The 24,223-nt window shown below is 47.5% G+C and overlaps 1 protein-coding gene across 1 annotated transcript in view; it reads right to left on the bottom strand.

Moving 5' to 3' along the window:
• The window catches only part of LOC147101592 (bile salt-activated lipase-like), a 29,985-nt gene extending 6,450 nt beyond the window's left edge, over positions 1-23,535 (bottom strand). Inside the window, exons 1-8 of the mRNA XM_085965131.1 lie at positions 23,441-23,535; positions 21,795-21,942; positions 19,846-19,965; positions 13,884-14,081; positions 9,288-9,418; positions 5,813-5,920; positions 4,213-4,330; positions 2,112-2,301 (exon numbers count right to left, since the gene is read on the bottom strand). Of these exons, the coding sequence (XP_085821257.1) occupies positions 2,112-2,301; positions 4,213-4,330; positions 5,813-5,920; positions 9,288-9,418; positions 13,884-14,081; positions 19,846-19,965; positions 21,795-21,942; positions 23,441-23,509 (1,082 nt within the window). The 5' untranslated portion in view covers positions 23,510-23,535. The remainder of the gene's footprint in view (positions 1-2,111; positions 2,302-4,212; positions 4,331-5,812; positions 5,921-9,287; positions 9,419-13,883; positions 14,082-19,845; positions 19,966-21,794; positions 21,943-23,440) is intronic.
• Positions 23,536-24,223: the final 688 nt, after the last annotated feature.

The raw sequence follows: 24,223 nt of genomic DNA, 5'->3' as shown, positions 1-24,223 counted from the left end.
CGCTTGACTTCACCAATCTTTTTCTCTTCACATATCTATAAAAGCTTTTACAGTCAGTTTTTATGTTCCATGCTAGCTTCCTCTCATATTCTATTTTCCCTTTCTTAATTAATCCCTTTGTCCTCCTTTGTTGAATCCTAAACTGCTCCCAATCCTCAGGATTATTGCTTTTTCTGGCCAATTTATATGTCATCTCCTTGGATCTTATGCTATCCCTAATTTCCCTTGTTAGCCACGGTTGAGTCACCTTTTTTGTTTTATTTTTATGCCAAACTGGGATGAACAAATTCTGTAGTTCATCCATTCAGTCTTTGAATGTTTGCCATTGCCTATCCACCGTCAACCCTTTGAGTGCCATTCCCCAATCAATCCCACCCAACTCGCTCCTCAGACCATCGTAGTTTCCTTTATTTAAATTGAGGACCCTAGTCTCTGAGTCAACTACTTCATTCTCCATCTTAATGAAGAATTCGAACATCATATGATCGTTCCGACCCAAGGGGCCTCGTACAACAAGATTGCTAATTAATCCTTTCTCGTTATATAATACCCAGTCTAAGATGGCCTGATCTCTGGTTGGTTCCTCAACATATTGGTCCAGGAAACCATCCCGTAAACACTCCAGGAATTCCTCCTCCACAGTATTGTTACTAATTTGGTTGGCCCAATCTACATGTAGATTAAAGTCACCCATGATGACTGCTGTGCCCTTATTGCACGCTTCTTTAATTTCCCTTTTAATGCCATCCCCAACCTCCGCCTTACTGTTGGGAGGTCTATATACCACTCCCACTAATGTTTTTTTCCTCTTAGTATTTCTCAATTCTACCCATACAGATTCCACATCATCAGAGCTAACATCCTTCATTACAATTGTATTAATCCCTTTAACCAGTAATGCTACCCCACCTCCCTTTCCTTTTTGCCTATCTTTCCTGAATATCGAATACCCCTGGATGTTGAGTTCCCAGTTTTGGCCATCCTTGAGCCACGTTTCTGTAATCCCAATCAAATCATATTCGTTTACCTCTATTTGCGCAGCCAATTCGTCCACCTTATTACAAAAGCTCCTCGCATTAAGACACAAAGCCTTCAGGCTTGTTTTTTTAACGCTCTTAGACCTATTAGAATTATTATTTACTGTGGCCACGTTTGATTTAAACCGTTGATTTCTCTGACTGCCACTTTTGTTTTTTTCCTTCCTATCTTTTGCTTTTATCCCTGTTTCCTTTTCCTCTGTCTCCCTGCTCAGGTTCCCAACCCTCTGCCATTTTAGTTTAAACCCCCCCGAACAGTGCTAGCAAACCTCCCCGCAAGGATATTTGTCCTGTTCTGGTTCAGGTGCAACCCGTCCGACCCCTTAACCTGAGACTATATATACCCTCTAGTTCTAGACTCTCCAGCCAAGGGAAACAATTTCTCAGCATCTACCCTGTCAATCCCCCTCAGAATCTTATATGTTTCAATGAGATCACCTCTCATTCTTCTAAACTCCAGAGAGTATAGACCCAATCTATTCAATCTCCCCTTATAGAACAACCCTCTCATCCCAGGGATCAATCTGGTCTGAGAGAAGCTGTGGCTCAGTGGGTAGCACTCTCTCCTCTAAGTCAGAAGGTTGAGGGTTCAAGTCCAACTCCAGAGACTTGAGCACAAAAATCTAGGCTGACACAACAGTGCAGTACTGAGGAAGTGCTGCACTGTTGGAGGTGCCGTCTTTCGGGATGAGACGTTAAACCGAGGCCCCATCTGCTTTCTCAGGTGGATGGCACTATTTCAAAGAAGAGCAGGGGAGTTATTCCTGGTGTCTTGGGGCCAATATTTATCCCACAACCAACATCACTAAATCAGATTATCTGGTCATTATCACATTGCCGTGCGTAAATTGGCTTCCGCATTTCCTACACTACAAAAGTACTTCATTGGATGTAAAGTGCTTTGGGACGTCTGGTAGTCATGAAAGGTGCTATATAAATGCAAGTCTTTCTTTCTAAGACTTGTGTGTGATGTAGAGACTCGGGGAAGGGAAAGAAGTGCCTTAAGAGGGAGCCTCACCCTTGACAACAACAAAAAAAAGCAACACACTCAATTAAATAAGCCGCGTTCCTTACGGGTAGGTCTTTCCTAGCCCAGCCTGATTGATTGAATGAACATCCAAGCCAGCAAACAGATGTCCATCCATATTGTTAACACCGGCGATGTAATCGATACCAGCAACATTGTGGTATAGCTTCTTTGGCTCATCAGGAATGAAGTCTCCATCGATGACGGGAGCCCATGTCAGGTAGAATATAAGTGGAGCTACAAGATGAAAAGAAAGGGAGGAGTCAGTCAGTCAGTTCCACTCTCTTCAGTGCAAAATAATACCGTGAACTCATTCCCTACTCAATAACGAACTGCTGCCATATCAGGAGTTTTCGAGGCAGTCTCGTTTCCTGCCCTGATAACTTGCTTCAAATGGCAACGCATTGGCTGCTACAGGAAGTTCAACAACATCTTGCCCTTTCTGTGGCCCTCCAGTGCAGAAGGAGGTCTCAGAGCATTTTACAGACCAATGGAAACAAACAGTAAACACTGAGCAGAAGGGAAGAAGGGGGAGGGAGAATCAAAACACTTCTTTACCCAGAGAGTGGTGAGAATGTGGAACTCGCTACCACAAGGAGTAGTTGAGGTGAATAGTATAGATACATTTAAGGGGCGGTTAGCTAAACACATGAGGGAGAATGGAATAGAAGCTTATGCTGATAGGGTGAGATGAAGTAGGGTGGGAGGAGGTTCGTGTGGAGCATAAACACTAGTTGGGCCGAATGGCCTGTTTCTGCGCTGTAAAATTTTATGTAGAAGAAAAAGCTTTTGAATGTGGGGCGGGGGGTTGGATTTCCAGAGGAGAGAGGCAAAGTTCCCATTGCAACAGATCCTCTGCAATAAACTCCTACAAAAGCAACTTTTCTGAGCGACTGTTTTTTCTCAACAATAGTGAATATGTAGAGATAGATTGTGAAATTAGTGAAGGGAAGATGTCATTGAGTGACCAATCCCATTTCTTTTTGCAGCTCTCTGTTTAGGCCACTAGGAGCTCTTAACATGTCACCAGTTACAATGGCCCTTTCAACATGACTCTACACGTTGGATTGAGGTCAGTGCATTTATGGTTTATTTCATGCACACCAAGAAACTTGCACAGTTTTAAAATATATATATATTTAATCAACCTTGTTCTCCATTTTATTCACTCAGACTGGCTGCACCCCACAAACAGGCTCTGCACCCCCACACACCTTTGCTCAGGTGGGACAATGGGACATTCTGAGGCACAGGTGACTCCATACCCTCTTCCAAAGTTGGGCTGACCACGCAATCTTTGTCCTGTTACAAGTTAGAGTCTTGCCTTAGATATTCTCTTGGGCACCACTGTGCTCGTCACTCCCGTAAGTGGTCTGAGCACCTTATGTTCAGGAGTGTTCCCACACTGCCTAATATCTAACTATCTGACAGTGTAGCCCAGGGGTGTAACAAAAGGACCCCTTTGTGTTCTCAACTCGATATTGTGTCTGTTACAGATACCCCCACGTGAGCGCCTCCATCCTTTTCAAAGGCGGACCGAGAACATACTCGGTACGGTGAAGCCAAATATGAATCGTTAAGCTGCTTTATTCCACAGCATATGAACATACAAAGAAGCAGTTCTGACAGTTACAATTTTTCTTCACATACTTATACAAACAATGACCACACAATGCTTCCATACATCAGTGGGTTATGTTGCTTGACTCCAACAAAATAACTTCAAATTGTGCTTTTGCATTCTAATCTTGAGTCTGGTGCAAGCTTTCCCCCTCACAACTGCCTGTTAGTGACTGTTTCTGTTTTCATCTCCCTGAGGGAGAGGACTTATGCCAGACAACTCCAGTTGAGTGCCCAGGACCAGAGACCTCCTAATACAATGGGCGCAAGGTATTTATCAATTATTCAGGCAGGCTAGTGAATTACTTATTGTTCTCAGTCTTGGGAGAAGCAACTTCAATACCCAGCCCATTCCCAGCTTAACCACCTTTCATTTCAATGCTATTCTTTATGAACTTGGTGAATACATTTTGATTTGAAGACCCCAAAATTTAAATGCAGCACTTTTCCCCATTTTTTCTGTGGAAATATGGTCAAATGTCCTCAAACAGAACAGGAACATTCACATAATCCTTTCATGTATCTTACTTTCCATGTTTATAAGCTTCAAGGGAAGAGCCACAGTGACAGCTTTGGGGTCTGTGATCTTCAGACAGGCCACCATGGCAGCAGGGTCATCTCTTGGACAGCCAACCTTCTCAGCAAGCTGAAAGATACCAGATGGGGCATTAGTATTTTCATACACAATAAGTATTACTTCTATTAGCACTTCCTCACTTTTGGCAACCAGTGCCCTCATCGAGAAGACCCAGGTCAAGCACTCTCCATTTACACTCCCAGAGTGTACCTTAGACCCAAACTCAGAAGAGCATTCCCTGCGGACTACTGTGATTAGTTTGCATTTCCTGATTCAACCACCCTGGAGGTTGCGCGAGATTGCCACTTTGTGTCAAGTTATGGACATTTCCGTGATATTGGGAACTTCCGTGGTATTGGCACTTCCGAGATATTGGGCACTTCTGTGCCAACAATCTTTATGGCCATAGAGAGACTGGTGTCTGCCGTCCCATCAGTGTGGGCCGAGTTTGAATCCAGGACTGAGACATTTACTGTGCCCCCCACCGCCCCAAACCCCCTCCCTAGTTTTATGTCAGCTTCCTCCTTCTGTAGACCTGCCCCTTGCCAGACACCATCTGCTGCTTGAAAGGCCAGAGAGGCAAACTGCTCCCCAGATGTGCAAGAACAGCCCTGGGATGACTCCACCTTGACATGCTCTTTCTCATTATGAATTCCCTAGCCTCTGAACCAAGCACCCACCCTCACCCCAGACCAGCCTGGATCGAGAATCACCCTGTGGAGCCCATGTTGTACCTCAGTGTTTTGGAGCAATAGCATCTTTCACCACAATAAGTAAATCAGATAATTTGAAATAAAAACAGAAAATGCTGGAGAAACTCAGCAGGTCAGGCAGCATCTGTGAAGAGAGAAACAGAGTTAACGTTTCAGGTCAATGACCTTTCATCAGAACTGGAAAAAAGCAGGAAATGGAAGAGATCTTTAAGTAAGTGTAGTGGCTGGGAAATGGGGGAGGGGATGAAAGAACAAAAGGGAAGGCCTGTGATAGGATAGAAGGCAGGAGAGATTAAGAGACATTGAGAGACATTAAGAGATATTTAAGGCAAAAGGAGATGGTAATGGGACAGGTTAAGAAACAAAGGATGGCTCTAAATGAAGTGTAAATTGCGCTGGCAGAATGGAAGACAGCTGCCCTGTGGGAGAGAAGAACAGAAGAAAAGTGTGGATAAAAAATATATATATGATAGGGGCCGGGGTTATGATCTGAAATTGTTGAACTCTATGTTGAGTCCAGAAGGCTGTAAAGTGCCTAATCGATACTGAATGCTGGCCCTGCCCGATCCAACTCAGCCTGGATCATAAGAACATAAGAAATAGAAGCAGGAGTAGGCCATTCGGTCCTTTGAGCCTGCCCTGCCATTCAATAAGATCATGGCTGATCTACCTCAGCTCCACCTTCCCGCCTGATCCCCATATACCGCGAGTCCCTTAGTGTCCAAAAATCTATCGATCTCTGTCTTGAATATACTAATCAATTTAGCATTGACTCAACTCTTAACTTCTGAAGGAGAATTTATTGGGTAGCATCTCTTGTTCCTGCAGCTGCACTGACCTGCTGTGCCTGGTGCAGTGGGTTCCTCTGAATTGCCCAGCCACAAGTAGCTACTCCACTCTGTGAAATCGCTCGCTTTATTAGTCCTTTATTGTATGGTGACAACGTCTGTGAAAGAAAGCGGAGACATTATCAGAAAGATCTAAATAGGTTTGACTTGTAGGATACATTTATTGAAGATTTTTTTTTAATTGGGGGTGTGGGGAGAGAGATTGGAGCTCGTCTTTGCGATCTGTACTCAGGATCCACATTAAGCACCCCTAACATAGTACAATGGCTTAGATGAAAAAAGACTTGCATTTGTATAGCACCTTTCACAACTTCAGGATGCCCAAAAAGCACTTTACAGTCAATGAAGTACTTTTGAAGTGTAGTCACGGTTGTAATGTACAAAACGCAGCAGCTAAGCTCCCACAACAGCAATGTGATAATGACCAGATAATCTGTTTTTTAGTGATGTTGATTGAGGGATAAATATTGGCCCCAGGACACTAGGGAGAACTCCCCTGCTCTGTAAGGCTCAGTCAGTGCATTAACACATTGGGCCATTGTGGGGGGAGGGGCATCTATTGTTCTTAAGGTGTTTTTGCCCGATGTCAAAGCCTCTCTGAAACAAAGAAAGACTTGCATTTATACAGCACCTTTCACGACCTCAGGACGTCCAATATCGATTCACTTCTAAAGAAGTACTTCTGAAGTGTAGTCACTGTTGTAGGAAACGAGGGATAAATATTGGCCAGGACACCAGGGAGAACTGCCCTGCTCTTTTTGAAATAGTAGCCATGGGATTTTTTACATCCACCCGAGAGAGCAGACAAGGCCTCGGTTTAACGTCTCATCTGAAAGATGGCACCTCTGACAGAGCAGCACTCCCTCAATACTGCACTGGAGTGTCAGTCTAGAGGCACTGTGGGAGTTCTTCTTCTTCTACTTAGGCAGTCCCTCGGAACTGAGGATGACTTGCTTCCACATTAAAAATGATTTCGCAGGTGACTGATGAGTCCAGTGTGGGACCTACAGTCTCTGTCACAGGTGAGGCAGACGGTGGTTGAAGGGGCGGGTGGGTGGGGTGCTTGGGTTGATGTGCGCTCCTTGCACTGCCTGCACTCGGCTTCCGCTTGCTCCCGGCGAAGAGACTCGAGGTGTTCAGCGCCTTCCCGGATGCTTCTTCTCCACTTTGTGCGGTCTTGGGCCAGGGATTCCCAGGTGTCGGTGGGGATATTACACTTTTTCAAGGCAGCTTTGAGGGTGTCCTTGAAGTGTTTCCTCTGCCCACCTGGGGCTCTCTTGCCGTGCCGGAGCTCCGAGTAGAGCGCTTGTTTTGGGAGTCTCGTATCGGGCATGTCCATTGGAGCTGATTGAGCATGGTCAAAGCTTCGATGCTGGGGATGTTGGCCTGAGCAAGAACACTGACGTTGGTGCGCCTATCCTGCCAATGGATTTGCAGGATCTTGTGGAGGCAGCGTTGGTGGTACCTCTCCAGTGCTTTGAGGTGCCTGCTGTACATGGTCCATGTCTCTGAGGCATACAGCAGGGCGGGTATCACTGCTTCCCTGTAGTCCATGAGCTTAGTGCCGGGTTTGAGGTCCTGGTCTTAAAACACTCTCTTCCTCAGGCGACCGAAGGCTGCACTGGCACACTGAAGGCGGTGTTGGACTTTGTCGTCGATGTCTGCCCTTTTTGACAGTAGGCTCCCGAGGTATGGAAAGTGGTCCACGTTGTCCAAGGCCTTGTCGTGGATTTTGATAATCGGGGGGGCAGCACTGTGTGGCGGGAGCAGGTTGATAGAGGACCTTTGTCTTACGGATGTTTAGTGTAAGGCCTGTGCTCTCGTACACTTCAGTGAAGGTGTTGACGATGGTTTGGAGTTCGACCTCCGAGTGAGCGCAGACGCAAGCATCGTCTGCATACTGTAATTCGACGACAGAGGATGGGACGACCTTGGATCTGGACTGGAGGCGACGGAGGTAGAACAGTTTCCCGTTTGTTCTGTAAATTAGCTCCACCCCAGTGGGGAGCTTACTGAGGGTGAGATGGAGCATTGCAGCAAGGAAGATCGAGAAGAGCATTGGTGCAATGACACAGCCTTGCTTGACCCCGGTTTGTACATGAATTGGGTCTGTGGTGGAACCGTTGGTCAGGATCACGGCTTGCATGTCGTCGTGAAGCAGGCTGAGGATAGTGACAAACTTTTGAGGGCAGCCGAATTTGAGGAGGACACTCCATAATCCCTCACGGTTGAGTGTCGAAGGCCTTTGTGAGATCAAAGAAGGCCATGTACAGTGGTTGGTGTTGTTCCCTGCATTTCTCTTGTAATTGACGTGCGGTGAAGATCATGTCCATTGTGCCCCTTAGTGGGCAGAATCCACATTGCGACTCTGGGAGGAGCTCTTCGGCCACTGCGAGAAGGCGATTGAGGAGGATTCTTGCGATGACTTTCCCTGTGGCAGATAGCAGGGAAACTCCTCTATAATTACCGCAATCGAACTTGTCACCTTTCTTGAAGATGGTCACAATTACGGCATCTCTGAGATCCCCTAGCATGCTCTCCTCCTTCCAGATAAGAGAAATGAGTTCATGAATTCGTACCTGTAGTGCTTCTCCGCCATGCTTTAGTGCCTTGGAGGGGATTCCATCTGCTCCTGAGGTTGTTGTTCTTCAGTTGTCGGATGGCCTTTTCAACCTCATGCCGGGCTGGGGTTGTGCTGAGATGGTGGCGGGTAGCATGCTGTGGGATGGAGTTGAGGACACTTGTGTCGAAGACAGAGTCATGGTTAAGGAGATCTTCGAAGTGCTCCTTCCAGCGGGCACTGACTGCTACCCTGTCCTTGATGAGTATCTCTCCGTTCTTGGCCCGCAGTGGGGAAAGGCCTTGGGTGCTTGGGCCGTAGATGGTCTTGACTGCGCTAAAGAATCCACGCACGTTGTGGTTGTCGGCTAGCTGCTGGATCTCCTGCGCTTTCTCCACCCACCATCTGTTCTTTAGGTCGCGAGATTTTTGTTGGACCTGGGCCTTCAGGCTTCTGTAGAGCTACTTTCTTGCTTTATACCTTCAACACATGGACTGCAGCGGTTCAAGAAGGCGGCTCACCACCATCTTCTTGAGGGTGGACAATAAATGCTGGCCTTGCCAGCAACGCCCACATCCCGTGAACAAATAAAAAAAAAGTTGTCCTCTAATACCTTGCTGAATTAGCCATTAATTTTGAACCTTAGCAGTGAGTGCCAGCTGGCAATTCGACTGTGCGAACTGTCACAGTCAAGCTTGATCCTGTCACCACTTTCTGCAGGGATAATGATGAGGAATAGCAATCCTGGCTGATATTATTTCGCCTCTCTAGCCTAGCGTCACTGAGGCTAATTGTAACAGCCTCACTGCTGCTCCACCTCAGACCAGCTAACTCAGTCCAGACCGCGACTGAATCTCCGATCCACCACACCACCCATCAACGTCATAACGTCATACTCGAGTTACCTGAAGGGAGACACTAGCACCTCCTGCTGACTCTCCAAAGAGGGTGATTTTATTTGGGTCCCCACCAAACGCAGCGATATTTCTCTTCACCCAACTAATGGCCATGTGCTGGTCCCACAAAGCTTGGTTACCTGTTTATCAACAACAAACAGCACTGATAAACAACAGGGCACACAGAAAGACTGCAGTATGGCACAGAGCACAGTATGGCACAGAGAGCACAGTATGGCACAGGGCACAGTATGGCATAGGGCACAGTATGGCGCAGAGGGCACAGTATGGCACAGGGCACAGTATGGCATAGGGCACAGTATGGCACAGAGGGCACAGAGAGCACAGTATGGCATAGGGCACAGTATGGCACAGAGGGCACAGTATGGCACAGAGAGCACAGTATGGCACAGAGAGCACAGTATGGCACAGAGAGCACAGTATGACAGACAGAAAGCAAAGAGTTGGAATAAACGGCTCTTTTTCCGAGTGGCAGGCAGTGACTAGTGGGGTACCACTCGGATCGGTTCTTGGACCCCAGCTATTCACAATATATATTAATGATCTGGACGAGGGAACTAGATGTAATATCTCCAAGTTTGCAGACGACACAAAGCTGGGTGGGCATGTGTGCTGTGAGGAGGATGCTGAGAAACTCCAGTATGATTTGGACAGGTTGGGTGATTGAGCAGAAGCATGGCAGATGTAATATAACGTGGATAAATGCGAGGTTATCCACTTTGGTGTCAAAAACAGGAAGGCAGATTATTATCTGAATGGCAATAGATTGGGAGAAGGGGAAGTGCAACGAGACCTGGGCGTCCTTGTGCACCAGTCGATGAAAGTTAACATGCAGGTGCAGCAGGCGGTTAAGAAGGCAAATGGTATGTTGGCCTTCGTAGCGAGAGGGTTTGAGTACAGGAACAAGGATGTCTTGCTGCAGTTGTACAAGGCCTTGGTGAGGCCACATCTTGAGTATTGTGTGCAGTTTTGGTCGCCTTATCTGAGGAAGGATGTTCTTGCCATGGAAGGAGTGCAGCGAAGATTCACCAGACTGATACCTGGGATGGCAGGAATGACGTATGAGGAGAGATTGGGTCGATTGGGCTTGTACTCGCTGGAGTTTAAAAGAATTAGAGGGGATCTCATCGAAACTTATAAAATTCTAACAGGACTAGACAGACTAGATGCTGGAAGGATGTTCCCGATGGTCGGGGAGTCCGGAACCAGGGGTCACAGTCTAAGGATATGGGGTAAGCCATTTAGGACAGAGATGAGGAGGAATTTCTTCACCCAGAGAGTGGTGAACATGTGGAATTCTCTGCCAAAGAAGGCAGTAGAGGCCAATTCATTAAATATACTCAAGAAGGAGTTAGATATATTTCTTAAGGCTAAAGGGATCAAGGGATATGGGGAGAAGGCAGGGACAGGGTACTGAATTTGGATGATCAGCCATGATCTCATTGAATGGCGGAGCAGGCTCGAGGGGCCGAATGGCCTACTCCTGCTCCTATCTTCTATGTTTCTATGACACAGAGGGCACAGAGAGCACAGCATGACGCAGAGGGCACAGTATGGCACAGAGAGCACAGTATGGTGCAGAGAGCACAGTATGGCACAGAGAGCACAGTATGGCGCAGAGGGCACAGAGAGCACAGTATGGCGCAGAGAGCACAGTATGGCACAGAGAGCACAGTATGGCGCAGAGAGCACAGTATGGCGCAGAGCACAGTATGGCATAGAGAGCACAGTATGGCGCAGTTAGCACAGTATGACGCAGAGAGCACAGTATGGCGCAGAGAGCCCAGTATGGCACAGAGGGCACAGTATGGCGCAGAGAGCACGGTATGACGCAGAGGGCACAGTATGGCGCAGTTAGCACAGTATGGCACAGAGAGCACAGTATGGCACAGTTAGCACAGTATGGCGCAGAGGGCACAGTATGGCACAGAGAGCCCAGTATGGCACAGAGCACAGTATGGCGCAGAGGGCACAGTATGGCGCAGTTAGCACAGTATGGCGCAGAGAGCACAGTATGGCGCAGAGAGCACAGTATGGCGCAGAGAGCACAGTATGGTGCAGAGAGCACAGTATGGTACAGAGAGCACAGTATGGTGCAGAGGGCACAGTATGGTGCAGAGGGCACAGTATAACAGAACACAGTATGGCACAGAGTGTAATATCTTTATTCAAGAAGGGAGAAGGATAAACTGGCTAACTATAGACCTATTAGTATAATGTCAGTTGTGCGGAAACTCTTAGAATCCATAATTCGAGATAAGATCAGTGAGCATTTAGAAATGCACAGGTTAATCAGATAGCACAGATTTGTTAAAGGCAACCTTTGTTCCAAAAAAGTAGTATTTTGAAGAAGTGATAAAGGGAATGTAGGGAATATGGATATTCAGAAGGCATTCAACAAGGTGACTCACAAGAGACTTAGAAAAATTCAGCCTAGATTAAATCCCTGGAGTGGGGCTTGAACCCATGAGTTACTGATTCCGAGGCGAGTGTGCTGCCTATTGAGGCAAGCTGAGACTCCGGCAAGGCTAAAGAAAGGAAATTTCTTAATATAAAAGGGAGTCTCACCCTCAAAAAACAATCCTCATTCAAGAGAAAGAAATATTTTGAGAAAAAATGGATTTCATACGACACAAAATGTCAAAACCAATAACTGGCAGGTGGTCCTAACCAGGGTGAGATAATGGGCCAAACCTTGCTAGAGTGGGGCATCTCGCGATGTGCCCCGTTAGTTAGACTTTTTCCCGCACCCTTCAGTTTGAAATGTTTTTTGCGCTGTAACTTGCTGGAAGTGTGAGCTGATAACAGCGTTGGGAGGGCCACGGGGCATCTTGGGCTTCAGTGAACAACGGGACCAAACAGTCTATCTCCTCAACCCATGATTGAGAAAGAAACAGAGGAACGACGGAGAAGGAAATAGGGTGAATTAGAGTCAAAACAGGTACAGAAAGAGAAATAAAGAGAGGGAAAGAAAGATTGGATTAAGAGAGAGAAAAATGAGACAGAAATGAAAAGTAAGAAAAAGTGCAAACATTTCAAATTTCAAATTTTTTAACTCTCTCAGAAGAATTCATTACCTGAAGGAATGAGACCCCACAGTTTAAATTGTTTCCTTTCTGGGCCAGAAAGGTTGATTGGCACTGCATTAACCATTATCAAGTAGTTAAAAGGTTACTTGCGCTCTTAATTATCAGCCCTAACTTTCTGCGACGAGTTTAAAGAACAATTAATGTGGAAATCCAGCGAGTTCTTAAAAATAACGGGGAGGCTGAGGGGGAGATGCTGTTTGTGCAAAGCAATCAGCAGGACGACGCAAATCGACCAGCAAGCTCTGGAGATTCGCAATTCACGGTGTATCTCTTAATCCCCTGAACTTGCTGGTCGATTTGCTCATTAATAACGGCGTGTGTCATGAACATGGGGGCTTGACAAGGTAGATGCAGAGAAGATGTTTTCCCTCATGGGGGAATCTAGAATTAGGGGGCATAGTTTCAGAATAAGGGGTCGCCCATTTAAAACTGAGATGAGGAGGAATTTCTTCTTTCAGAGGGTCGTAAATCTGTGGAATTCTCTGCCCCAGAGAACTGTGGAGGCTGGGTCATTGAATATATTTAAGGTGGAGATGGACAGATTTTTGAACAATAAGGGAGTGAAGGGTTATGGGGAGCAGGCAGGGAAATGGAGCTGAGCCCAAGATCAGATCAGCCATGATCTCACTAAATGGCGGAGCTGGCTCGAGGGGCCAAATGGCCGACTCCTGCTCCTACTTCTTATGTTCTTATGAACTCTTCCCAGGAAGGTTTGGCCCATTTACTCATCTTCTCCACCCTTCTGGTGAGGACGATGGACTACTGGTTAGCAGCTGGGAGTTCTGGCGAGTGGTCCCACCTGAAACATGAACCTCTTCAGATGTTGACCAACCTGCTGTCGGATTCCAGCCTTTTGTGCTTTTATTTCAGAATCTCAGTCTTCCCACGATAGTCACCTGTTGATATCCCCACACGGTCAGGGACCTGCACATACACCCCACACAGGAACTGCACCAGCTGCAGCCCCATACAGTGGTTTTGAGTGGCACTAATGCACACTGACCATGCGTCATCCTGGCGACAGTACTACAACAACAACTTGCATTTATATAGCACTTTTAACGTAGTAAAATGTCCCAAGGTGCTTCACAGGAGCAATTATTAAACAAAATTTGGCACAGAGCCACATAAGGAGATATTAGGACAGGTGACCAAAAGCTTGGTCAAAGAGGTAGGATTTATGGATCAGCTTAAAGGAGGAGAGAGAGGTGGAGAGGTTTAGGGAGGGAATTCCAGAGCTTAGGGCCTCGGCGGCTGAAGGCACGGCCGCCAATGGTGGAGCGATGAAAATCAGGGATGCTCAAAAGGCCAAAATTGGAAGAGCGCAGAGATCTCAGAAGGTCGTAGGACTACAGGAGGTTACAGAGATAGGGAGGGGCGAGGCCATGGAGGGATTTGAAAACGAGGATGAGAATTTTAAAAATTGAGGAGTTTCCGGACCGGGAACCAATCAGTGACGCAGGGGGGTGATGGGTGAATGGGACTTGACACTAACCTGGTGCATTGGCATCTCCTGTGCTCAGGAAACCCAGCGGGCCGACCCGATAGTTGAAGGTCACGACTACCACTTTGCCGCGGGACGCGATCTCCAGCCCATCATACAGGTAGTTGTTCAAGAAGTTGGCTCCCTGTCCCGCTCCTGCCACGAAACCGCCACCGAAGATCCAGATCATGACAGGCAGGTTGGTGGACACTAAGGAGGAGGACAAACAAGATTCATTGCATCTGATCAATCAGACTAAAGCCAGTATAACAGTAGATGGTTAAAAGCTTGCAGCTTACAAGTACTGATGTTTACAAATAAGCTCAAGGATCCACTTTAACATCACTTTATTCGCACGCTGAAAACATCTGTTTTATTTTGTTTTCAGTGAGTTTTCTGCTGATCAAGATGAGGTATGTTAGTGATACAGACTCTTACACATTTTTGGCAGCCTGTATCAATATCAAACACTCCCAGGGCAGGTACAGCACGGGTTAGACACAGAGTAAAGCTCCCTCTACACTGTCCCATCAAACACTCCCAGGGCAGGGTACAGCACAGGTTAGATACAGAGTAAAGCTCCCTCTACACTGTCCCATCAAACACTCCCAGGGCAGGTACAGCACGGGTTAGATACAGAGTAAAGCTCCCTCTACACTGTCCCATCAAACACTCCCAGGGCAGGTGCAGCACGGGTTAGATACAGAGTAAAGCTCCCTCTACACTGTCCCATCAAACACTCCCAGGGCAGGTGCAGCACAGGTTATCTATAAACTGAAGTTAAGAAGGACTTGTGACACAATGTCTTCAGAGTTAGGGTTATAAAAGTGATGCATATTGGCGAGGAGAGGCTGACAACCCCAATCCAGCTCCGCATGGATGCAGATCCATTATATAAATTTACCCGTAAATTGTTACAAAAAATATGTTTTCTCTTCAGATAGGGCAGAGGAATGCCTGATGCGAGAGGTGGAACCGTGGGAGATTTACGATTGGGTTAAGGGCTCATTATTGTGATGGTGTAGGAGGTGCTTAACTCTGCATCTCTCCTGCAGTGGGGAAAGAGTTAAAATGACATCACTGGCAGTTTCACTGAATGGTGCAAGAAAGACAGGGGCTAACATGAAAGGCCACATCCATACTGACTTTTGAAGACTAAAAACCATTAAGTGGAGACTGGGCTCGATTTTCATCGGGCCGTTGAGGCGGGATTGGAGGCGTGTGGGGGGTTAAAATTGCAAAAACTAACCCCGCCTCCAAGCAATTTTCATTAATTCGTGTCTAATGGTCCCGTCTCCGTCCCGCCTCCAAGAGGTGGGATAGGCCGTTAAGGCCCTTAACAAGCACTAAAATGCCTCTATAATGCCATTTTGAAAGGCCTTTGTGATTTTAACCCTTTTCCCACGTGAAGCACGCCTGTTCTGAAACACGACAGTGAAACCTGGCGGGAGCACAGTTGGATTGCTGACTATCAGCTGCAGCTCAACCATTAAATAGGAGATTTGATCAGCCATCATTTGCGGGTGGCAGGACTTTGTTGTCTCAGGTCTGGGGGATCTTGTCGAAGGCATAACCACAGCTGTGGAAGTTTGGAGCCTGACACCCATCTCCAGTGTGACCTCCTGGGAAACCCCTCCCGCCACCTTGACTGAGCGCTTCCTCAACTGAGGCATATACCAGAAGCATGGGAGCCATTTATTCCCTTCCCTTCTGGACATTAGATGAGGACGAAGACCAGCCGCGGCACCAGCAGAACCATGAACAACATCAGCACCAACAGCACCAGCAGGAGCGCCAAGCTGCTGCTCACCCACCTGAAGTTACACAGGCCAGAAGGGGCCAGCGCATGGAAGCCCGTCGGCGCAGGAGATACCCCCCAAACAGGGTCTACTGACAGAGGTTCAGCAACCTCAACATGTCTGAGCAGCAGCGCCAAAGGCGGCTCCGACTTTCGCGAGAGGTAGTGGGTGACATCTGCGCAATGCTGCAACAAGACCTGCAGCCCAGAGGACCAGGTGGACAACCCTTACCAGTGGCCGTCAAAGTCACCACCGCACTCAACTTTTTTGCTTCAGGCTCATTCCAGGGATCAGCAGCAGACATCAGCGGCATCTCCCAGGCGGCCGCACACACTTGCATCACGCAGGTAACCGATGCACTCTTTGCCATTGCGCACAATCACATCCATTTCACCAAGGATCAAGCAAGTGTCACGGCGCGTGCGGTTGGATTAGCTAATCTGGCAGGCTTTCCAAGGGTCAGGGTGTCGTTGACTGCATACATGTGGCCCCATCGCAATCCAGGTATTTTTATCAACCGCAAGGGCTTCCACTCCCTTAACGTTCAGCTGGTGTGTGTCCACAAGAAGGAAATTTTGCATGCTTGTGCCAAGTACCCTGGCAGTTGCCATGACTTCTTCATACTGTGCCAGTCTAGTGTGCCTCCGCTATTCAGTCCGCCAGACCAACTTAACGGATGGCTACTTGGAGACAAGGGCTATCCCCTGAAGACGTGGCTAATAATGCCGTTGAGGAGCCCATCCAACGAAGCTGAGGAGAGCTACAACTCCAGCCACGTGTCCACCAGAGCCATAATCGAGCAAACCATCGCTTTAGATGCCTGGATAGATCAGGTGGAGCCCTGCAGTACTCAGCAGCCAGGGTCTCCAGAATCGTCGTGGTTTGCTGTGCACTTCATGGCACAGCGTCGTGGCTTGCAGATGCCTGAGGACCAAGTGGCTCATCACATATCCTCCTCAGATGAGGAGGAGGAGGAGAGCGAAAACGAACATCTTGCAGAGGCCCATCAACCAGCGGCAGCAGTACGCGAGAACATTGCTGCCCGGGATGCAAGGAACGCACTCATCTTGGCCAGATTTGCTTAGCCTAGCCAATCAAGCACTTTTGCCTCGCAGCTTCTTACCTGAGCATCGACAATGGCCAAGAACCAGCGGATTCCTAGCAATTTGACCACTATACTGACAATTGCAAGTAATCCTAAGCCCTCAATGTGAAAGTCCCATTCGCAAAATGACACATGCCACAACTACAGCAGTAGCCATCAGATTTTTTATTTACATTATTCATCTGATGGCTTTTTCACATAAAACATCAAATTTCACCCAAGTGACTACCCTTGTGACTATTTGTGCAGTATCTTTCTCTTACGCGTGCTCCTACGTGGTGCTTCCCCTGTGGCTTCAGCAGATGTGGAGGCCCCTTGCTCACTTTCCTGCTGCTCCTGTCTCGACACCTTTGGCGGGCGTCCTCTGGGGTTGTGAACCTGTGAGGGCTCGTCAACGGTCTGCTGCTCCTGCGGCTGTGCAGGGGTTGAGACGCTGATCTCAGTTGGGTGTGGACTCTGGTGGGGCTCTGACCGAGGGCTCTGCAGTGGCATGGAAGTGTGAGCACTTCGAGAGGAGCCCCCATTTCCTTGATGTCTGCCACCAACCTCCCTCTCATGGGTCAGGTCCCCCTCAGCGCTTGCAAGTGGCTTGAGAGCACCTTGCTGCACATCAGGGGGGCCATGGGGACCCATATCTGCACTGGCAGTCCTACTCAGAAGGACTTCCATGAAGGTCTGGTTTCTCTGTTCAATAGTTGACCATCGCTCCTCCAGAGATGTCATTCTGTTATGAATGCTCACCATGTTTTCTGCACTCTGGCGACTTATCACCTCCATGGAGGTTGCTATCCTTTCCATGGTGATGCGTTCATGCGCCAATGACTCCACAAAGGCTGTGCTCATGTTCGCAATGGACTCCTCCATTTGCTCCACACTCGCAGCGACCCTGGAGACAAAACCTGCCAGAGACTCCTGCATCTGTTCCTGGAGTTCCAGCACCGCTGATCTTATGGATGGACCCAGAGGCAGAGGGTCGACATGCAGCTGAGCCGTGCTGGCAGAGTCCTGCGCCCTCCGACTAGGACTCTCCACTGCTGTCCCTGTCTCCACAATCTGCTGATGCTCACTTGTGAGCTGTGATACACCAGGTGACGACACTACTCTATCTCGCGATGGTCCCACCGAGGTGTGAGTGTCTGCGCTGGTGCTGGGTGCGCTGAATTCTGTTGATGCTGTGCCCTCAGAGGTTGCAGCTTCCTCTGAGGAGTCTAGAGGCTCAGGCTCTTCCTCCTGGCTAGTGGGGATGGGTGCTTACGATGGTCCTGTGGGGGAGTAAAGAAAAGAGTCAGAGATGTGATGCCAAGGTTACATGCACATTGCATATTGCAGATGATCATAAGTCCATCTGTTAGAGCTTCAGAATCATTATCAGCGACTCAGGCAATGTCAGTGAGAGAGATGGAAAACTATTCTGTCACCAGCTTGCTGTGATGCACCCGTCTGTCCGTCCCCCACTTGCGCATCTTCCTCCACTCCTACGATCTCCAGGACCGCCTCCTCCCAGGGGGTGAGGTGGGCTACTGAGGGTGGCCCTCCTCCTGTCCTCGCTCTTTCTCTCTTATTGTGAGCTCTCTTTTCCTGCAATGAGGGAGACAAATGGAGGTTGAGTGAGAATGAAGGAGTGAGTGTAGAGAATCCATAGCATAGATACTTAGAAGGAGACAAAGATGGAGTGAGTTGGCAAGATCAAGGGCCCTCCCTGTGTGTTGTCAGTTGTTTTCATAGCATCACAGTGATAGGGAGTGTGAGGGCTGCATAGTCGAATAGTTAGGTGAATGTGACCATAGAGAGAGAAGGAATGGGTAAGGGTGCATGGATGTCAGTGTCAAGTGGGATGTGGAGGAAGAGATTGCTAAAGCTGGGTGCTGGTGAGGAACGGTAATGGGGATCAGATTGAGGGTGATGGGAAATTCATACTCACTTTTCCAGTACGCAGAAGGTCATGAAATCTCTTCCTGCACTGAAGCCAGGTTTTGCGGGTTACTGGCAATGAGTTGACCTCCTCTGCCACCTGGATCCACACAGCCTTGGTCTGCTGAGGAGGCTTCTTCCTCCCTGAAGAAGGGAAGAGCACCTCTTTATGAGCTCTTGCTCCCTCAACTAAAGCCTGCAGGGCAACGCCGTCGAAGCGGGGTGCAGACCTAGGCCTCTGGCTGGCCATTCTTCCTCCAGGACCCTTTCACTGCAAAGGCCAAAAGCTTGGCAGTCTGCAGAAGAAGCAAGGCTTGTTGCAGACCTTAATTGCAGCAGCAATGATGATGTCATCGGAGGCGACTTTCAGACTGGAAAAACTCATTTGCCATGGGTTCCCACACGTTCGAACTCAATTGGCCAATTAAGTTAAAATCGCATCATTCTCCCACATCGATTTAGATTCGGGTGGATAACACGAAATGCGGATTACACGACCCCAGCCCGCCCCTGAATCAAAATCCAGCCCAAGGTGTCTAGAATTTCACTGCCCTTAACAACTTTATTATGTAGGTCGCATTCCAAGGTATCTTTTAATCAGCATTCAGCAGTTTGAGTGAATAATTGAGGAGGCAGCTTACACATGTTTACCTTAAGATTTGTAACCAATCCGTGAAGCTGCATGCGGGCCAAGATCCAATCAGGTTGCAGGAATGAATTGTGCAGGAGCCTGTCATGTATATTTTAATGTATAAAAATGTAGTGTTTGCTGTAACAATTTGGAGAAGTCTGGCTAAAGACAGAGCAGACTGTCTCCCCACCGGTGTAATAAAGACAACTTGACTATCGATGTAAAAACCTTGTGTCAAGTGTTGGTTTAAAATACTCCACAACACTCCTGTGATGTACTGGACCTGCCAATGCTCAGCGCCATCGCTAACTACAGACGGTGTAAAAGACACTACTTCTCAATACTGACATAGCTTCTCGTGACAAGCACAAAACTTAACAAAATATATATTTTTTAAAAGAGCGATGGATGGAAGGACAGTGAAGCATGTTCCTAAAATTGAAGCAAGTTTACAACCTATGTAAGGTAGGGATGTTGCTCAGTTGCGTATAGTTTTAAGCTGTGTTTTTTTTTGTGGTTCTTTTGTACCTGTTTTCTTCTGAGGGACCCAGATATTCAGGTAGAGACAGTCTTCACTCCCAAAGACAGTGTTCTGTGTCAAAGCTGTCTGAAAACATCTGGGTTTGAAATGTTTGGCTTTCAGAACACCTGGTAATGAACACAAGCACCAGGAGTTAGTAGAAAGAAGGAAAGAACTTGCATTTATATAGCACCTTTCACAACCTCAGGACATTCCAAAGCACTTTACAGCCAATGAAGTACTTTTGAATTATAGTCACTGTTGTAATGTAGGGAAAGTTAACTGTAAAAAGCATTAATTCGACTCAATCCATAACAAACGCGGGAAGACCCCACATAACAACAAATTTGATTGGAGCAGATCTGAAAGGTCATCATGCTGAAACGTTAACTCTGTTTCTCGCTCCACAGATGCTGCCTGACCTGCAGAGTGTTCTCCAGCATTCTTTGTTTTTATTTCAGATTTACAGCATCCACAGTAGCTTGCTTTTGATTGGAGAAGGCCTGCTTAGAGGGGGATCAGAGGTGAGTCATTGACAAGAGCATAGTATTCACTTATATATCATTTAATGGGTCAAATTTTGTCCGATTTACGCTCCTGTGAAGCGCCTTGGGAAGTTTTACTACGTTAAAGGCGCTGTTGTTGTAGATTCATTCTGCTGCTCACTGATCTGTTATCCAGGTAAGGTTAGGAGATATTTTGTTTTAATCCATAGAGGGTTGTTAGGACATGGAATTCTGGACCAGAAACAGCGATGGAAACAGAATCCATCATGGCTTTTAAATGGGATGTGGACAACTATTCGATAAGAAAAATGTGCAGGGCTGTGTGGAAAGGGCAGGGGATTAGGACTCTCAGAGAGCCAGCACAGGCACGATGGGCTGAATGGCCTCCTTCTGTGCTGTAAAATTCAATGATTCTATAACACTGATAACTGCAGGTCAAAGCCGACCAAGTATACTCCCAAAGTCCAACCTTACATTGACCGTACTCTTTGACTCCTTTCCCTTCCGTTCCTCACCTTCTTCCAGAGAGCTCTTTGAGGTCTCACCCAACCGGCCGTTGCTCAGTGAGCCTCGGGAGGCAATTCAACCGTGAAGGCCACTGCAGACAAGCTCGATTCAATCCTCTTCACCCACGCTTCCAGCGGGGATCATCACACAGAAATAAGAGGCAGCAAACCTGCCTGCTTCTTGCACTTCCCCGCCCAGGGGGCATGCTGCCCAACGGAGATCAGCTAGCTTGGCAACAGAGTGGGGCTCGAGTCTGGGTCCGATCAGCTCTGTAAGGCTCAGTCAGTGCATTAACACATTGGGCCATTGTGGGGGGAGGGACATCTATTGTTCTTAAGATGTTTTTGCCCGATGTCAAAGCCTCTCTGAAACAAAGACTTGCATTTATACAGCACTTTTCACGACCTCAGGATGTCCAATATCGATTCACTTCTAATGAAGTACTTCTGAAGTGCAGTCACTGTTGTAGGAAACGAGGGATAAATATTGGCCAGGACACCAGAGAGAACTCCCCTGCTCTTCTTGAAATAGTAGCCATGGGATCTTTTACATCGACCTGAGAGAGCAGACGAGGCCTCGGTTTAACGTCTCATCTGAAAGACGGCACCTCTGACAGTGCAGTACTGAGGGAGTATAAATGCAAGTCTTTCTTTGTTTCAGAGAGGCTTTGACATCGGACAAAAACACCTTAAGAACAATAGATGCCCCTCCCCCCACAATGGCCCAACCTTCTAACTCAGAGGTGAAAGTGCTACCCCCTGAACTACAAGCCAGTCAACTGTGTTTGAGAGCATTCAGGGTAACTCTGACTTTCTAACTTCACAGGCCGCCACTCAGCACCTCACTACACTGCCGGGATCGGGTGCTTCGAAGGACACCGTGCAGTATTTTAAAATCTGTTTTTAAGTGAAGCCAAAGGCATTGCAAATGAGGAAACGAGTTACCTGTCCATCCGGGATGGGGTTCAGCTTTCACAAATCGCTTCGGAGTTGCGGCAAAAGGAATCCCTTTGAAAATATCCACAAACGCGAAAAGCCCATCTCTTTTACTGGTTCCTTCCACTTGACCACCTTCAGTTTCCACCACACCCAGCTACAGGGAAGGAGAGACAGTGAATTAGGGAATCAGAGAAGTAGAGAGAGAGAGAATCAGAAGGAGAGAATCAGAGATGGAGAGAGATGATCAGGGAAGGAGAGAGACAGAGAATCAGAGAAGGAGAGAAAGAATCAGTGAAGGAGAGAATCAGTGAAAGAGAGAGAATCATGAAAGGAGAGAATACGAGAAGTAGGGAGAGAGAATCACAGGACAGGGAGAATCAGGAGAGGGAGAATCAGAGAAGGAGAGAGAATTAAGGAAGGAGAGAATCAGTGAAGGAGAGGGAATCAGAGAAGGACACCAGCTCCTTAGTGATCGGCTGAACCAGTTACTGCAGAACTGCTGCCCACCAGCACCTTGTACACATTCAACATCACAGGTTAGATACAGAGTAAAGCTCTTTGTGCATTCCCATCAAACACTCCCAGGGCAGGTACAGCACGGGTTAGATACAGAGTAAAGCTCCCTCTACACTGTCCCATCAAACACTCCCAAGGCAGGTACAGCACGGGTTAGATACAGAGTACAGGAAACTTTGTGCTATCCGGCACCCACGGGACCGAGCTGCTGCCGTTGCCTCAAAACTGCCGTACTCTCCAGAGTTAATGTTGAGAGATACGGAGATTCTTATCTCCGTATTTGACAACAAACACTATTGCTTAGCAGCAGCTTCTAAACACTCGGGTGTGGCCCTAAAGCTCTGTAGCTGAAGCTGTTGCTATAGCTACAGACCTTGCACAGCATGACTGTTCAAACAAAGCAAAAAAAAAAAAACAAAAAGAATAAAAAACGGCTGCTGATTTTTGCCGGTGGCTCCAGATTGCCGGATAGCTCACCTCCGGATAGCACAAAGTTTCCTGTAAAGCTCCCTCTACACTGTCCCATCAAAGACTCCCAGGGCAGATACAGCACGGGTTAGATACAGAGTAAAGCTCCCTCTACACTGTCCCATGAAACACTCCCAGGGCAGGTACAGCGCGGGTTAGATACAGAGTAAGACTCCCTCTACACTGTCCCATCAAACACTCCCAGGGCAGGTACAGCACGGGTTAGATACAGAGTAAAGCTCCCTCTACACTGTCCCATCAAACACTCCCAGGGCAGGTACAGCATGGGTTAGTTACAGAGTAAAGCTCCCTCTAATGTGCCTGAACATGCTTTAACCCAGTGGAGGAGACTCCCTATAGTAGCAATGTGATATTGGGATTTTCCACACCAGCTGTTCCTGTGTCCTCATTGAGTGCTAATTTGTGCTGAATTACAGGCTGTTTTATGTGTGGGTTCCCATGGTTTCTAATCAGAATGAGGCTGCCCCAAACCCTTTACACTTAGCACTTCTAGTTACCACAGGACTGACATCCATCACAGTGAGTTGAGAGCTAAACCCAAGTCCTCCTGGGAAAGGACAATGTACCAACCGACCCCACAGCCACCCTCCTCACCATCACCGCCCCCCCCCAAATCACCAAATAGCGGACAGAGCGCTGTGTCTCACCGTAACTCTTGCTGCAGCACCGAGGATGCAACTGCCAAACACAAGGCACAGAAACTGCCAGCAAGCCATCGTGCAGGTCCACACTCAGGATCTGAGTTTCCCCCACATATATATATACATGCATAGCCTGCAGTGTACGCTGGCCACAGATAACACCGCCAAGGTTGGTCCGTTTATTTTGGTAAACAAGCATATCTTAATGACATTATTTAACATGGGTAGATATTTGTTTAATCAAGAGGCAGACTGGCTTTCAAGGTCAGCTTAACAATACATCGCCAATAAACAGAGGTTCAGTAAACAGCCTGCTTTTTTAAATTCATTCTCGGGATGTGGGCATTGCTGGCAAGGCCAGCATTTATTGCCCATCCCTAATTGCCCCTTGAGAAGGTGGTGGTGAGCCGCCTTCTTGAACCGCTGCAGTCCGTGTGGTGAAGGTGCTCCCACAGTGCTGTTAGAGAGGGAGTTCCAGGATTACTGCAGGGATACGTTTCGGATGGTTTCCTCCCTGTGATTTTGTCCAGAATACTGGGTAATAAAATCTGTATAAAATCAGAACATCTGCAACGTATCTTATCCGTGTAACTGTGTAAAATCAAGATGCAAATGTTGAAAAGTTTCGGTTTGCTCAGTAGCCCATTGGGTAAATGCACCACCGGTGCAGATCTGAGTTATTCATACCCGAGGGGTGATCTTATACCGAGGCATGCGAGATAATAAATGGAATGGGAAAAGGTCACTCGGAAAATTACTTTAAATTAAATTGTAGGAGAGGACACAAGG

The sequence above is a fragment of the Somniosus microcephalus genome, chromosome 23 (genome assembly GCF_052327205.1).
Source record: "Somniosus microcephalus isolate GS21.2 chromosome 23, FLI_Smic_1.0, whole genome shotgun sequence".
Taxonomy (NCBI): Eukaryota; Metazoa; Chordata; class Chondrichthyes; order Squaliformes; family Somniosidae; genus Somniosus; species Somniosus microcephalus.
The sequence above is the reverse complement of the archived record's forward strand: the minus strand, read 5'-3'. Positions and strand labels throughout refer to the sequence as shown.